The 15,108-nt window shown below is 44.6% G+C and overlaps 1 protein-coding gene across 1 annotated transcript in view; it reads left to right on the forward strand.

Annotated features, from left to right (window-relative positions):
• LOC148505563 (uncharacterized) overlaps window positions 1-15,108 on the forward strand; it is a 48,593-nt gene that overhangs the window by 19,140 nt on the left and 14,345 nt on the right. The window contains exons 2-5 of the mRNA XM_088448207.1: window positions 570-4,544; window positions 9,592-9,683; window positions 9,778-9,836; window positions 14,502-14,668. Of these exons, the coding sequence (XP_088304333.1) occupies window positions 570-4,544; window positions 9,592-9,683; window positions 9,778-9,836; window positions 14,502-14,668 (4,293 nt within the window). The remainder of the gene's footprint in view (window positions 1-569; window positions 4,545-9,591; window positions 9,684-9,777; window positions 9,837-14,501; window positions 14,669-15,108) is intronic.

Genomic DNA, 15,108 nt, shown 5'->3' on the forward strand with positions numbered 1-15,108 from the left:
CCCTTTTGGCATGTTTATTTCTACATACAGATGTGTCCACATACGTCCAGCCTCCCTGCATGTTAAACATCACTTCTAGAAGCACCATGCCATGGCGTGACTCGGTAACGCCGAGCGTCTTTTTGTGCTACTTTTTCCCTTTACATTCCTCTTATTTGCAAAGTTATAAAGTGATATGTTACAGCCGCTGACACTGTAATGTAGCATTTTGCATGCAGATACACCCGCACTGGCACACAGAACATAGGCATGCCGCATATCATTTTAATCAGCAGAAGCTGCTTGTGCTTCCTATTTGCATAGCTTTGCAAATAAGACACACTTTAAAGGAAAAAGTCACACAAAAAGTTGCTCGGTGCTACCGAGTCGCACGGCGCTCACGCGTTCTGTATATTGCAACTTGTAGCGTACAGAGTATAGATGTATGTGGACACATCTGTAATGAGGCAAGTGGGCCTCACCTAAAATGACAGCAAGCCCCCCAGGTTTTGAACCATCTCTGCAGCTATGATAAGTGCTGAGCTTCCATTTGATGTTCTTATCGCTTTCCCTGATTTTGTCCCCTGTAGAGCTTTCTAGCAATATTACAGATGAAGTGGAATCTTCTACAAGAACTACCTTGGTAGCTCAGTTAAACATGACTGCGCCTTCCCAGACCAAGCTCCGAAGACCATCAGCATCCCGTGGACCCGTAATCAAAGCAACTTTGCCAAATCCCCCACCTCCCAAAGATGGCAAAACACACCATCATGTAAAAAATTCTTCCAGGACACCTGCCAAAGTCCTAAAGGTACATGGGGGTGGAAAAATAAGTGCTACAAAATCCACCCACGTAAATTCCACCTCTGTTCCACAAAGAGGCTCTACACAATATGTGACTCGCTGGCAAGCCACCAAGAGGCCTGATACTACAAAGAGCCATCTATTGGGAGAGTCGTCTGCAAAGAGATTGAACATCAAGAGACCACCAACTCATCCTAGCAAGCTCAAGAGTGCTATGAAGTCTACCATGAGATACCCATCCGCACGATATCAAAGCCCACCACACTTACATCATAAAAATGTGACGGCAAAGCCCGGTACAGGACGTGTCCTGAACTCCAATACAACCACTGGCTTAACAGAACTGTCCGCCAGCACTAAATCCCATCGGGCTGTCACAACACCATCGAAAAATACTTTGAAATTTGGTCAAAAGGACTTCCCACCTGTAGCCGATACAGTAAGATATCTTCCTCTGGGCACACAGGCAGTGACGCTGGTCAACAGGCAGCTGAAAGAAAACGCAAATGACACTTCAGTATTTTTTAATACTGTAGTAAACAATAATTCCAGCTTCTTCACTAATAATCCCCACCATATTGCTCAGTCATCTCCAAATTATACATCTGCAAATGGGAGAAAACCAATGTTGTATGAACTGAATGCTCTGAACAGCCGAGAACACGTATTGAGTTTGGAAAACGTGACGGTGGTGCCTCAAGTGGATAAGCTTATCAAGATCTCAAGACCTGTGATGCTTAGTGGAATTAATATACCAGAGGCACATAAATCCAAAATAATTCAGGAGTTTAAATCAAAAGCAAATGTAAGGATGCCAGATAGAAAGGTAATATATAACCATACAGAACCAAACTGGGGAGATACTGTCTCCTCAACAGAACTTTTTGGACTCGATGAAAGAGTTCCACTCCAACCAGAACTAACCACACAGGTCAGTCTCAATGAGCCTACATGGATGGACATGATGGTCACTCAGAGTGACAGAACTTTTGATAAACAAAGCCGCCTAAATGTTCAATCTCATGGACATGCAGAAGCAGTTACACAGGTTCATAGTCGAGTAAGGGCAACAGTCCAGACAGCTGTGAAAACCCATAGCCGTGCAGAGCAAGACCAGACTATGCCAGATTTGGTGGCACGCAGACAGATTCAGCCAAACTGGCCACACATCCATCGACATAGACACCCTGAGCTAAGGTCGCAAGATCAAGCTGAAAATAACACCTTGTCTCAGCATAAGCTAACATCACCTGCAAGAACAAGCGTCTCAGAACTGGGCAGGCACCATCAAAAACATCTACACAACTACACCCGACCACATTCACATGAGCATAAGAAGCACCAGGTAGAACAGCAGATACAAACAACTCGAATACCCCTGACACAAATACATATAGGCATACACCAGCAGCCAGAATCAAACACACAGATACAACCAAACCGTCCAAGTCAACCACTGCTCCAGACAGAACCAACACCAGATATACAGAATCATACAATCATCCAAAAGAATGCTAGTTTAAATACAGACCTACTGTACATCTTGCCTCGCTTAAGCATTGCACAACAGAACCACACAGAACCTGAAGTAATCACACAAGTTCTTTCAGAACCATTTCCAACCACACAACCAAAACCAAATACCCAGAGCTTAGCTAACCTAAATTCACACGGTCAGTTTGAACTGACAGTGAGGACCCATCAGACTTTAACCTCGCATAATGAATCTTTGATTACATATAACCAACCAGAACTGCAGAAACTAAACAGTCTGGAAAAAGAGAGCCAATCAGATACATACCCAAAGACAAACACAAAACCATTAACACAGAAACATCCAATATCAAAGTACCACACAAAACAAACAATAGCATATAGCATATCTACAAATACCCAGCTGGAACCAACCACACAACTCCAGCCAGAACTAACCACACATCCCACGAAACAGCTAACAATGTACACCCAGCCAGGGGTTACCACACAAACCCAGCCAGGGCTTACCACAAACTCACACAGAGATGTGTCCACACATAGCAAGCCAGATGTAACCACACATCCCCAGTCAAAACTAACCACACAGACCCAACCAGAGCTGATCATGGAGTCACAACCAGAGCAAACCACACAGAGCCAACAAGAACTAACCACTAAGTTTGAGCAAGACCTGTCTCGAAATATCTGGCCACATTTTTCCACACAACCATTTCCTGAACTATTAAGAAAGAACCCATTGAGTCAAGTCACACACTCCCATCATCATCTAATCACAGAGACCCAACCACTGACAGCCACACAGAGTCCACCAGACAATTTGACATTAATGCATTTCATCGGAACACACCAAGAACCATTCACCGATAGCCAATCTAGACTAAATCAGCCAAGACCAACTTTATGGAGTAGCACAGATTTTTCCACGCAAAGCGAACCAATCCCGAAGACCATGACACAATCACCCACACAAACTGATTCAGTCACAGAGAGCCAAACAGAGATACCCACACAAACGGAATCCATCACAAAGACCAAGACAGGATCACCCAGACAAACTGAATTGATAACAGAAAACAAGACCGAATCTCCCACACAAACACAACCAATCACAAAGGATAAGACGGGATCACCCACAGAAACTGAATTTATAACAGAAAGCAAGATTGGATCACCCACACAAACACAACCAATCACAAAGATCAAGACAGGATCACCTACACAAACTGAACCAATTACAGAAAACAAGAATGGATCACCTTCAGAAACACAACCAATCACAAACACTAAAATTGGATCAATAAGAGAGATCGAACCAATTACAAAGAGCGAGACAGAAATAAAAACACAAACCGAACCAATCACAAAAAGCAAGTCAGACACAATAACACAAACCGAACCAATCACAAATAGCGAAACTGATGCATACACATACACACAAAGCGAACCAGTCACAGAAAGCAAGATGGCATTGTCCACACAAGTCGAGTCAATCATAAACAGCAAATCTGTGCCGACCACCGAGAATAAATCTGAGTATGCCACACATAGTGAGACCGTTACAAACAAAGAGACACATACAGAAGTCTCGTCAAATAAAACTGAATCCCTCACACAACCTAGCAAATTGAGCCATAGAAGAAATAAAACAGAACCAACGTCAGGGGGTGTGATGGGATCAGCCAGCCAAACTGAACCAGTCACCAGATTAGGACCAACCACACCCCATCACATTGAATCTTCAACTCACAGAGGTAAGATACCAGCAGCACAGACCCAAGCAGATCTGGGTACTTGGACACCTCACCAGCTAACCACAATGGTCAAACCTCAGTTGATTAGCACGGAGGAGCCTGAAAGGCAACCACCAAGAAACCAGGCAACCTCAGTACCAGCGATTCCAAGTGTAAATGGTAGCCATTTTACACCACACATGACACCAGATAACAGGACTGAGACATCTAGCCAACCATGGACTAGTGGCCATCAAACTCCTTCTCAAACTGGTATATGGGACTTGGGAGTGACACTGGCTTGGGGAGTGGGAGCTTTTTCCTCCACGTCAAGTCGTGCTTCAGCAAGAGACCTTTCTGATGACATTACTGCAACTGTAAAGAATTATGAAATTGAGGCTTCTAGGTCAACTAAATCATTAACCTCACTGCAGCCCAATGCCTTCACACCTCAGACACTCGGTGAGATGATGTCTGCCCAGCCAGGGGGAGACCGGATCTTCATCGTAGACGAGCAGCAGCCAGTCTTTAAAGGTCAGTCAATCTTGTACAGCCTAAATTGATGCCTTCTATGCCTGTTTAAGAACTTTGTGTATATTTTGCTTGTTTCTGGTCATTTGTCTCTGGATATTTCTCTCATAGTATTTCAGCAGCCTGGCATCAGTCACAGGTAGCAGAAATATGGTGCATACATTTCCCCTCAGTCTGAGTACGCTTCCATGTGTTGTGCTATTGTTGTTTGAAGTAGAACATGTCTTAGAAAAGACGTTAAAAATGGATCATTGGGTCCGATTCAGAGATGGACACGGTGTCGAGATTTACGCAGTTGAGCGATGTTCTGCTACTGTGCATGCACAAAAAGTGTAGAAATACCGTACTGAGCACGCACAAACCAATGTGTGCGATAATGTTCCAGGATGGAGCCTGGGGGGTGACCTAAAGTGATCGCATTAAGGGGCATTTTCACAAGCGTGTTAGGGGACTGTCCCGGGTGTGTCTGGTAACACTAATGCGTTCCAAATCTCAAATACAATGCTTCAGAGGCCATGTTTAGTTGGATTTGAAGAAAGTGGCTAGAGTAGCTACAGCAAATATCGATGGTGCAACTGCAAATATTGATGGTACAACCGATGTTGTGCCGATGTTGGTGTGTTTACCAACTCCATCGCAAATGCACAGACAACGCAGCCTGAAAGTGGACATCTCAACGCTCATACAGTCCATCACACCATCCCGCACAAAGGGAAGGCTGAGATTAGCATTTGTGTATTCCTGCAACCGCTATTGCAAGAGCGCCTGCGACCGCGGCTTTATTACCAACCATCTCTGAATTAGGCCCATTGATTGCTATGAGGATGGCAAAAGCTATTCAGGGCAATTGTGCTGTGAGAAGATGAGGATGTGAGTAGTGTAAGGGGGTGACTTACCTCTAGGTGTCACGGGAAGACGATTGCGTTTAGAGGGTGTGATGTTAGCAGGTGGTTAGGAGGATTGTGATGGCAATGGGTAGGGGTGCAAAGGAAAGATAATGGTAAATGTGAGAACATAAAGGTTACAGTATGTTCAATGTATATAATAATATATTTCAACTTTGCCTTTCACAAAAATATTTTATTTATATACATACTTCAAAAATACAACATACAGTATATATGTAGCAAACATTATGGGGCTCGTGTAGAGATGGTCAAATTGTAAGTCAAAAGCACAGACATAAAATGCATCCAGCTCTCCAACAGTAGTATTTGTGCCTGGGTTACACCAGGAGAGAACAGTAGTATATGTGCCTGGGTTACACCAGGAGAGAACAGTAGTATATGTGCCTGGGTTACACCAGGAGAAAACAGCAGTATATGTGCCTGGGTTACACCAGGAGAGAACAGTAGTATATGTGACTGGGTTACACCAGGAGAGAACAGTAGTATATGTGTCTGGGTTACACCAGGAGAGAACAGTAGTATATGTGCCTGGGTTACATCGGGAGAGAACAGTAGTATATGTACCTGGGTTACATCGGGAGAGAACAGTAGTATATGTACCTGGGTTACATCAGGAGAGAATAGTAGTATATGTGTCTGGGTTGCACTAGGAGAGAACAGTAGTATATGTGACTGGGTTACACCAGGGGAGAACAGTAGTATATGTGCCTGGGTTACACCGGGAGAGAACAGTAGTATATGTGCCTGGGTTACACCAGGAGAGAACAGTAGTATATGTGCCTGGGTACACCAGGAGAGAACAGTAGTATATGTGCCTGTGTTACACCAGCAGAGAACAGTAGTATATATACCTGGGTTACACTAGGAGAGAACAGTAGTATATGTGCCTGGGTTACACCAGCAGAGAACAGTAGTATATGTGTATGGGTTACACCGGGAGAGAACAGTAGTATATGTGCCTGGGTTACACCAGGAGAGAACAGTAGTATATGTGACTGGGTTACACCGGGAGAGAACAGTAGTATATGTGCCTGGGTTACACCGGGAGAGAACAGTAGTATATGTGCCTGGGTTACACCAGGAGAAAACAACAGTATATGTGCCTGGGTTACACCAGGAGAGAACAGTAGTATATGTGCCTGGGTTACACCAGGAGAGAACAGTAGTATATGTGCCTGGGTTACACCAGGAGAGAACAGTAGTATATGTGCCTGGGTTACACCAGGACAGAACAGTAGTATATGTGTCTGGGTTACACTAGAAGAGAACAGTAGCATATGTGACTGGGTTACACCAGGAGAGAACAGTAGTATATGTGCCTGTGTTACACCAGGATGCAGATAAGTAATGTGAATAGATGGCCGCAACTACATATAAAATAGGAGCCACACAAATGATGTATATACAGTGTCTGCCGATAGTCGTCATCATCATCAATGTGTATTTGCACAAGGAGTGGAACACCCACAAGAGAAACGCCTGCTGACAGGTGCATATGCGTCTACGGCCAGGTCAGACTCAGTCGCAGTAACGTGAGCTCGCATCTTACTGTACTCAGCCTGCCCCTCCCTGCTCTCTAAGCACAAGGACATATAAGCGCAAAATGCAACCACATTTTTCATTTGAACAGAATTGTAGAACTTTTTTTTTTTAGGGCCAACTCTACATGAGCCTCATTTATATCCTGTGCACTGTTAGGAATATCAGTATAACCCCATATTCTGCATTCATGGGAAGTCTGATGTAGAGGGGAATGTCAGACACATGCACGTTTTCCCAATTGCTCTAACAAAGGATTCATACAATCACTGATGTTAAAGGTGTTTCTTTAAACCTCTACTTGTGTTGTTGCAACTGAAAAATAAGAAACTCAGGAACCAACGTTGCCTGTCAGGTAAAACTAGTCACGTTGTAACGGTTTGGCTAATTGTGAAATAATATGAATTAGGCTCAGCAACAGGTACATCTTAGAATGTATGTATTTATTTATTAACCGTTTCTTATTTAGCGTAGCATATTCCATTGTGCTTTAAAATTGGAAACATTAATAGAACAAAACTGGGTAACAACAGATCTATATATATATATATATATATATATATATATATATATATATATATGTAGGAAGGCCCTGCTCGCAAGCTTACAATCTATAGGGAAATAGGCATTGATACACAAGGATAGGTGCTATATGTTGCATCATTGGTCCATCCAGAATGCAGAGTTTCTTGGTGGGCTGTATGATATAGCCACACAGAAATGTTGGACAAATGTCAGGAGGATGTGAAAGAAAGACAATGTGTGAGGTTATGTGTGGACTGTGAAAGGGGATGTAATTAGATATGGAAGCTATGATGGTTATGTGGGCGGTACTAGAATCTTGTCTGAAGAGGTGAGTTTTCAGGGAATGCTTGAAGGACTGGAGACTAGAGGAAAGTCTTATTGTGCTTGGTAAGGCATTCCAGTGGGTGGGTGCAGCCCGAAGAAAGTCCTGTAACTGTGAAAGCCATACATATGGGATGTAGTTATAATCCTAATAGTCGTGATGCTGGCGCTTAGAATTCCGGCGCCGGAACCCTACCTCTTGTCAGAATCCCGGCACCGGCATCCCGACGGTAAGTACTGGGGTTAGGGGGAGGGTTAAGCACTAAAGAGGGAGGGTTAGGGATAGGCACTAGGGAGGGAGGTTAGGGTTAGGCGCTAGGGCAGGAGGGTTAGGTTTAGGCAGCTGGGAGGGAGGGTTAGGTGTAGGGAGTAGGGATGGTTAGGATAATCACCGACAAGTGTCGGTATCCTAACCCTGTTCGGATGCCGCGGTCGGGATTCTGACCGTCACGATCCCGAGTGCCAGCATCCCGTACCCATCCCATACATACAGATGCTGCCACATACATCTATCCTTAAATCGCCACAGACTTTGCGTCTAAGCCACGCCATTTGCCCCGCCACACACACTATGCGTCTTATTTACATCACTAAGGCAACAAAAGCACAATGCATGAGTGCCCTGGACACTGGCGCTGCCATTGCATGCAGCTGCTGTGTTCTACTGTAAAAAGGCAAAAGACGGTGGTCCGAAACCAGTGACCCGTGCCATGCATAGTGCCAGGCATCGTTGTACCTTATCTGCCATTTTATAACAATTCCCCCTAAGTGCCTAGGACTCTGTAAGCGACTTTGTATGCGTCTATGCGTTAATAAGATGCTAAATTCAGGAGAAAGGACGAAAGTCCAGGAATCACTACCCGTGGCGCTCAAGTCACGCCATACGTCTCAAGCCATATGGAGCAAAAAGGATAGGTGTATGAAGGCACATCTGTATGGGCCTTATAGCAATATGGGCATGGTTTATTGTGTCTGATCATATGCCTGTCCCGACAGGTGCACTCCCTTCTATCCTAAGTATTCCTCACCATGGTAGCTGCACCCTGAAATATTCTATACTGACATGTTTACAGAAATGTATTTACTTTATTGACGGTCATTGTTTTTTACTGACACTGATTAATATCATTCTAAAATGTACAAAAATGGCAGCATCAATATTCAAAGGGCTTCTTGGTTTTCACTAGATTCTAGATACATACCTCCCAACATGACCCTCTCCAGGAGGGACACAATGCTCTGGTCCTGGACTTCCCTGGTAATTTATGATTGGTGGAGGCTTCAGGGGCGGGGCTGCAGCACAGTCCAAAATTCAAATAGGGGAGTCACACCAACTGCCAGTGAGTCCCAGCCAGTGATGTTTGGCAGTGTGTAAAAAGACAGTTGGTGAGGCTCCCCTATTTGAAATTTGGACTGCGCTGCAGCTCCACCTCTTACCAGGGAAGTCCAGGACCAGAGTATCGTGTCCCTCCTGGAGAGGGTCATGTTGGAAGGTATGTAGATATTACATTCAGACATAAAACCATTGGTGTCCTGAATGGGGGTGAAATGTAGAACTGTTTGAGGGTTGTGCAGATTTCTGCCTCATTTTTTTCTGATGCCCAGTAAATTTACTAACAGTTGGCAGCCATGTTGTCCACTCATCCAGGGAGGCTGTGCAACAGAACCTTAGTGAGAGACCCCACCCAGTCTAACCTATTATCCTTCAGTGTATATTACAAAGTGACATCATCTGTCTCAATGCTCTTCTCCATCAGTGCAAACAATTAATGTCACTCACAGAATGAATACGGACCACCGTGCGGTGTGTGAGCAGCCGGACCCCTGCCGGGCACTCCTCCTACAAGAGGTCAGTATCTCACCAAGAACAGCGCCGGCGTTGTGGTCTAATTATGTATTAAACAGCTATCCACGCTCTGACCTAATTTCCTCCTTTCTTGCAGTTGACTACAGCTTACAAGTCTGCTCCGGGATTTGATAAGACTGAGATTCTGAATGTGACGTGAGTGATCTGGTCATAGCTGTGACATGGTCTTTGTTATTCGGTGGGATGGGACAGCATGGGGAGCACATTTGTGTCCTTAGTAACGTCTACACATGTAGCATACATGAGAGTAATGAACCACATTACACAGAGAGAGGGTACTGTCTGATTAATGGCTGCAGAGTGCTCTGTACAGAGTGTATTGCACAACAACATAACTGGGGCAAGGAAAGAAGCTACTTCCCTGAATCAAACATTATAACATTTTTAGGAGTTAGAAAATGAATTAACAGATAAAGCATTAAGGCCCTAATTTATCAAAGTGTTTTATCATTGACAACGAGAGATAAAACTCGTTGCGTATGATAAATGTTGCTCCAGCCAATCAGCTCCCAACTGTGATTTTTCCAACAGATGACAGTTAGGAGCTGAATGGCTGTAGCACCATTATCATACGCAACAAGTTTTATCTCTCGTTGTCAATGATAAAATTTGTTGATAAATGTAGATTACAATTTAATAACAGCCAGGTGACAGGCCCGGGTAATAACTTGAAATGCACAGTAGTGACAGTGATAACAGCCAGGTGACAGGCCTGGGTAATAACTTGAAATGCACAGTAGTGACAATGATAACAGCCAGGTGACAGGCCTGGGTAATAATTTGATTTGCACAGTAGTGACAGTGATAACAGCCACGTGATAGGCCCGGTTAATAACTTGAATTGCACAGTATGACAGTGATAACAGCCAGATGACAGGCCCAGGTAATAACTTGAAATGCACAATAGTGACAGTAATAACAGCCAGGTGACAGGCCCGGGTAATAACTTGAAATGCACAGTAGTGACAATGATAACAGCCAGGTGACAGGCCCGGGTAATAACTTGAAATGCACAGAAGTGACAGAGATAACAGCCAGGTGACAGGCCCGGGTAATAATTTGATTTGCACAGTAGTGACAGTGATAACAGCCACATGATAGGCCCGGTTAATAACTTGAATTGCACAGTATGACAGTGATAACAGCCAGGTGACAGGCCCAGGTAATAACTTGAAATGCACAGTAGTGACAGTGATAACAGCCAGGTGACAGGCCCGGGTAATAACTTGAATTACACAGTAGTGACAGTTATAACAGCCAGGTGACAGGCCCGGGTAATAACTCGAAATTTACAGTAGTGACAGTGATAACAGCCAGGTGACAGGCCTGGGTAATAACTTGAAATGCACAGAAGTGACAGAGATAACAGCCAGGTGACAGGCCCGGGTAATAATTTGAATTACACAGTAGTGACAGTTATAACAGCCAGGTGACATGCCCGGGTAATAACTTGAAATGCACAGAAGTGACAGTGATAACAGCCAGGTGACATGCCCGGGTAATAACTTGAAATGCACAGTAGTAGATGCGGCCGCCCTCATTCAGAGCGAGTGCTCGCATAGTCACCAGTGATGTCAGTGGGGCCGCCCCCAAATGGCAGGCATTCCTTCGGGAACGCCTCCGTTTGGCCAGCCACCCCCCCTGCCCGCCTACCAAACGGGGCAAGCTGTCAATCACCATCGACAGCTCGCCCCCTTTGGTGCGAGACCCGGAGCGACGGAGCACCCGACGCTAGCCGAGTCTCGCGCATGCGCACGACGGAGCCAGCTCCGTCGTGCGCATGCCCAGTGGGCAAACATCGACCCGGTTGCGAGCGCTCAGCACTGCGACTGGGTCTGAATCAGGCCCTAAGTCTATTACCCTGCTGTTATCATTGTCACTACTGTGCACTACAACATGTGATCTAAGTCTATTACCCTGCTGTTATCATTGTCACTACTGTGCACTACAACGCGTGATCTAAGTCTATTACCCTGCTGTTATCATTGTCACTACTGTGCACTACAACGCGTGATCTAAGTCTATTACCCTGCTGTTATCATTGTCACTACTGTGCACTACAACGCGTGATCTAAGTATATTACCCTGCTGTTATCATTGTCACTACTGTGCACTACAACGTGTGATCTAAGGCCCTGATTCAGAGCTGGACGTTCTGACAGAGCGCTCGCTCTGAATTAGGGCCGGCCTTCTTGTTTTTTAGTGCGGCCTCCTGGCCTCGCAAGCGGCTCGATGTTAATGCCATGCGCATGTGCCACCCACAGCTTTAGCGAGTGACCAGGTGATGGTCGCGATGGTCTCGACCATCGGGGCTTGCGACGAATCCCTTGCGGTAGGGTCTCGTCTACCGCAAGCCCCAGGTAGCTTCCGGCTCTAACAGGAAGCTACCTGGGGTGATGTCCTGCTCTGACATCACCAGTGACATCACTGGTGATGTCGGTAGGGCCACCTACAAACGGCAGGCATTCCTTTAGGAACGCCTCCGTTTGTCCGGCCACACCCCCACCCCGCCTACAAAACGGGGCGAGCTGTTGATCAACACCGTTTGTAGCGAGCCCCCCGGAGCGAGTGAATTTGTCACTCGCTTCGGGGCTTGCGCACTGCGAGCGCTGCGCGTGCGCAGGCCCTCAGCATCGACCCGCTTGCGAGCAGGTCTGAAAGAGGGCCTAAGATCACACTCTGTAGTGACAATGACAACAGCAGGGTAATAAACTTAGATCACACTCTGTAGTGACAATGACAACAGCAGGGTAATAAACTTAGATCACTCGCTGTAGTGACAATGACAACAGCAGGGTAATAAACTAAGATCACACTCTGTAGTGACAATGACAACAGCAGGGTAATAAACTAAGATCACACGTTGTAGTGACAATGACAACAGCAGAGTAATAAACTAAGATCACACAGTGTAGTGACAATGATAACAGCAGGGTAATAAACTAAGATCACACGCTGTAGTGACAATGACAACAGCAGGGTAATAAACTTAGATCACACTCTGTAGTGACAATGACAACAGCAGGGTAATAAACTTAGATCACACTCTGTAGTGACAATGACAACAGCAGGGTAATAAACTTAGATCACACTCTGTAGTGACAGTGACAACAGCAGGGTAATAAACTAAGATCACACGCTGTAGTGACAATGACAACAGCAGGGTAATAAACTAAGATCACACACTGTAGTGACAATGATAATAGAAAGGTAATAAACTTAGATCACATGCTGTAGTGACAATGACAACAGCAGGGTAATAAACTTAGATCACACGCTGTAGTGACAATGACAACAGCAGGGTAATAAACTAAGATCACACACTGTAGTGACAATGACAACAGCAGGGTAATAAACTTAGATCACACACTGTAGTGACAATGACAACAGCAGGGTAATAAACTAAGATCACACACTGTAGTGACAATGATAACAGCAGGGTAATAAATGTAGATCACACTCTGTACTGACAATGACAACAGCAGGGTAATAAACTAAGATCACACGCTGTAGTGACAATGACAATAGCAGGGTAATAAACTTAGATCACACACTGTAGTAACAATGACAACAGCAGGGTAATAAATGTAGATCACACGCTGTAGTGACAATGACAACAGCAGGGTAATAAACTTAGATCACATGCTGTAGTGACAATGACAACAGCAGGGTAATAAACTTAGATCACACACTGTAGTGACAATGACAACAGCAGGGTAATAAATGTAGATCACACGCTGTAGTGACAATGACAACAGCAGGGTAATAAACTAAGATCACACACTGTAGTGACAATGATAACAGCAGGGTAATAAACTAAGATCACACACTGTAGTGACAATGACAACAGCAGGGTAATAAACTAAGATCACACACTGTAGTGACAATGACAACAGCAGGGTAATAAACTAAGATCACATGCTGAAGTGACAATGACAACAGCAGGGTAATAAACTTAGATCACATGCTGTAGTGACAATGACAACAGCAGGATAATAAACTTAGATCACATGCTGTAGTGACAATGATAACAGCAGGGTAATAAACTTAGATCACACACTGTAGTGACAATGACAACAGCAGGGTAATAAACTAAGATCACATGCTGTAGTGACAATGATAACAGCAGGGTAATAAACTAAGATCACACACTGTAGTGACAATGACAACAGCAGGGTAATAAACTAAGATCACATACTGTAGTGACAATGATAACAGCAGGGTAATAAACTTAGATCACACGCTGTAGTGACAATGACAACAGCAGGGTAATAAACTAAGATCACACGCTGTAGTGACAATGACAACAGCAGGGTAATAAACTTAGATCACATGCTGTAGTGACAATGACAACAGCAGGGTAATAAACTAAGATCACACGCTGTAGTGACAATGACAACAGCAGGGTAATAAACTAAGATCACACGCTGTAGTGACAATGACAACAGCAGGGTAATAAACTAAGATCACACACTGTAGTGGCAATGACAACAGCAGGGTAATAAACTAAGATCACACACTGTAGTGACAATGACAACAGCAGGGTAATAAAAGTGACAATGACAACAGCAGGGTCATGGTGCTTGATCACAAGTTGAAGTGCACAGTCATTCTTTAAGTCACCAATTGTTTGCATATCTGTTTAGTTAATTACCTTCCTGCACATACACCTCTCATTACATACAGAACATACTATATGTGATTATTCCATTCTCCAGATACTGCAGAATGTTAAACACACAGTTTAATAAATCTGCCTTCCAGACTGCTCTGGCAATCGCTGCCTGCTTGTCGTTTCAGGCTGGCTGGGACGGCCATAGAATACAAAGTGCTGTTTACTGTGCGAATAGGGAGTCCGATGACTGAGGCGCAGGAACTGGTCCTTACTAGCCCAACATTGCTTTTTGGGTCCTCCGCATCCTCAGAGAACACCTTTGTCTCCAGGATGCACATTGCGCCCCTGGCAGGTGAGTAAGCCACAGGCGGCCAGCTGCGGTAATGCAAAGAGCCCAGCCGTGTAACTGTTGCGGTATTATGGATGGTTTGAACCTTGACCTGTTCTCTGCTTTACATGTGACTAGAAATATTTTCTTCCTGTAATAACCAGATATTTCTCTGCAGAGATCTGACCTGCTGACCAATTCTCCATTCTGTCACTACTTCCTCTATGAGTGCCTGTGTGCTACTGACAGAATTTAGGGGTCTATTTACTAAGCAGTGTTAGGAGACAGAGTGAAAAGTGATAAGAAAGAGATAAGGTACCAGCCAATCAGCTCCCAACTACCATCTCACAGGCTGTGTTTGAAAAATGACAGTTGGGAGCTGATTGGCTGGCACCTTATCACTTTTCACTCTGTCTTCTGACACTGCTTAGTAAATAGACCCCACAGTCATTGATATCCATCCG

The sequence above is a fragment of the Taudactylus pleione genome, unplaced genomic scaffold, assembly GCF_031769625.1.
Source record: "Taudactylus pleione unplaced genomic scaffold, aTauple2 ptg000451l, whole genome shotgun sequence".
Classification (NCBI taxonomy): Eukaryota; Metazoa; Chordata; class Amphibia; order Anura; family Myobatrachidae; genus Taudactylus; species Taudactylus pleione.